General features: G+C 50.2%; 1 protein-coding gene across 1 annotated transcript in view; it reads right to left on the reverse strand.

The window, feature by feature from the left end:
• Window positions 1-962, reverse strand: part of HSP90B1 (heat shock protein 90kDa beta family member 1) — a 13,013-nt gene extending 12,051 nt beyond the window's left edge. Inside the window, exon 1 of the mRNA XM_015422614.1 lies at window positions 729-962. Coding sequence (XP_015278100.1) covers window positions 729-777 — 49 coding nt within the window. The 5' untranslated portion in view covers window positions 778-962. The remainder of the gene's footprint in view (window positions 1-728) is intronic.
• Between the last annotated feature and the right edge of the window lie 915 nt (window positions 963-1,877).

Consider the following 1,877-nt stretch of genomic DNA (forward strand, 5'->3'; position numbering starts at 1 on the left):
TAACAGATAAGTGCAAAACAGACGACTAAAAGTTACAATTATATTAATGAAATGGGGCTGCCATAAGCCCATTACACCAGACAGGACTTCCACTTATGATAAAATGGCAAGTCATTATTTTAAAGACTCCCACCCATCTTCCAAGGCACTCGTTTATTCTGCAGAGGTGCAGTTGAGGCTCGAACCTGGCTTAGCAAGAAAGCCTCATTTAATCCAACCAAACCCATCTCTTAGTTAAACGGACGTGGGAACCCAGTTAGGGCAATCCGAACAAAAGTCACACAGTCATAAACCAACACGAGGGAAAATAAAAAAGGATCTTGGGACACTTCAGAAACTTACTGAGAAGCTCCCATAGAGAACACCGGAGGAGTGAAGTTCCGTGCACACGCGAGCGAATGAGAATGACTAAATCTGGGTAACTTCTGCCAAAATAAGGTGGCCAGTCTTCTAAAGGTGGCGACACACACCCTTCAAACCTTAACTTTTGTGCCTTTGTGGTCGCAGGGAGAACGCCTCGCACTATCTCCCCTTCCAGGGAGAAAGGAACGAAGCGAAATTTAAAGGGCCGCCTGAGGCAAATCCCCCCCCCCCCCCGGTCAGGAGAGAAACCAGGGGGCGAAGTCCACGAGCCGGGGGTCCCCCCACAGCCACAGCCACGTCACCCCCACCCCCCGCCTCAACTGCCGTTCGCGGAAGGTTCGAGAATACCCCCCTCCCCCACTCACCAGCCAGGAGGAGGACGCAGAGGAGGCCGAGTCCCCACAGAGGCTTCATCGCAGCGGTGCCAGAGCGGAGAGCCAAGAGAACTACCCTGGAGAACACCTGCTTCCCACACGCCCGAAAACACCAGGAACTTTTCTCGCACCCAAAAAAAAAAAAGAAGCGCACGCACACCTCGCCTCTGAGCGGAAAAAAAATCTCCACACGCGCTCAATGGCCAACGCCGCTAACCGAAGCCAGCCCGCCCCCCCAGACTTATCAGAAGCAGGCGCCGCGGGGCGGGGGTAAACCGCTTCTTAGTCCCGCCAATCGGGGCGCACCACGCGGAACGCAGAGCCACTAGGAAACTTGGAGGGGAGGAGCGCAGTTCTCTCCCCGCCAATCGCGCCGTTCCAGGTGAGGTTTCCCGGTGCCAGAGCGTGGCTGCGCTCGATTGGATGTTGCTATGTTAACGGACCAATCGTTCCTAAGGGCGGGAATAGCAGGTGTCGTAGAAGGCTGTTCCTATTTATTTTGCAATTTTTGGTTTTTGTTTTAAATTTACACGGCGTCCGGCGAATATCGGAATGACTTCGGAGACTGAATTTTTAAAAAGAAAAGAATATCTAGGCGTTTCAATTCGAAGTACTTCCGGGACATTTCGGGGAGACTTAATTTGAGTATTGCTATGACAACTTCTGTTTCCGCTTTAGTGCAGCTCTGTCAAACGCGTGCGAGGAAGGAGAGTAGAAGATATGTAACAGGAATAATTCTTCCACACGAGCTTCCTCTTCGGTCAAAAACGGGTTGCTATTACCATGAAACCCGCAATTTCAAAAAACAGCGTAAATGCTTGAAACTACATTCCCAGTACGTGACTCTGCAGAGGTTTGCCGCTTCTGTGCTCATTCTTCGTTGGTGCGCCCTTTGCTAACGTCAGTGCTGCTTTGCATGCTGGGAGTGGCTGTACGATGGGAGTTGTAGTCTGTTGAAAGGTTGACGCTTTAAGGGTACTCGGTAAAACTCCTGTAGGGGATTCGTTTATAAACGTTCGGTTTACTGCGTTCGGTTTACGGCAAAACTGCTGTTTCTTAACTGAATATATGATGTAATAGTCTCAGATGTTACTCCTGCATCTAAATTCCTTGCTGAGTAAGTCATCCACAGGAATTAAG

The sequence above is a fragment of the Gekko japonicus genome, unplaced genomic scaffold (genome assembly GCF_001447785.1).
Source record: "Gekko japonicus isolate JY-2015 unplaced genomic scaffold, Gekko_japonicus_V1.1 scaffold1164, whole genome shotgun sequence".
NCBI lineage: Eukaryota > Metazoa > Chordata > Lepidosauria > Squamata > Gekkonidae > Gekko > Gekko japonicus.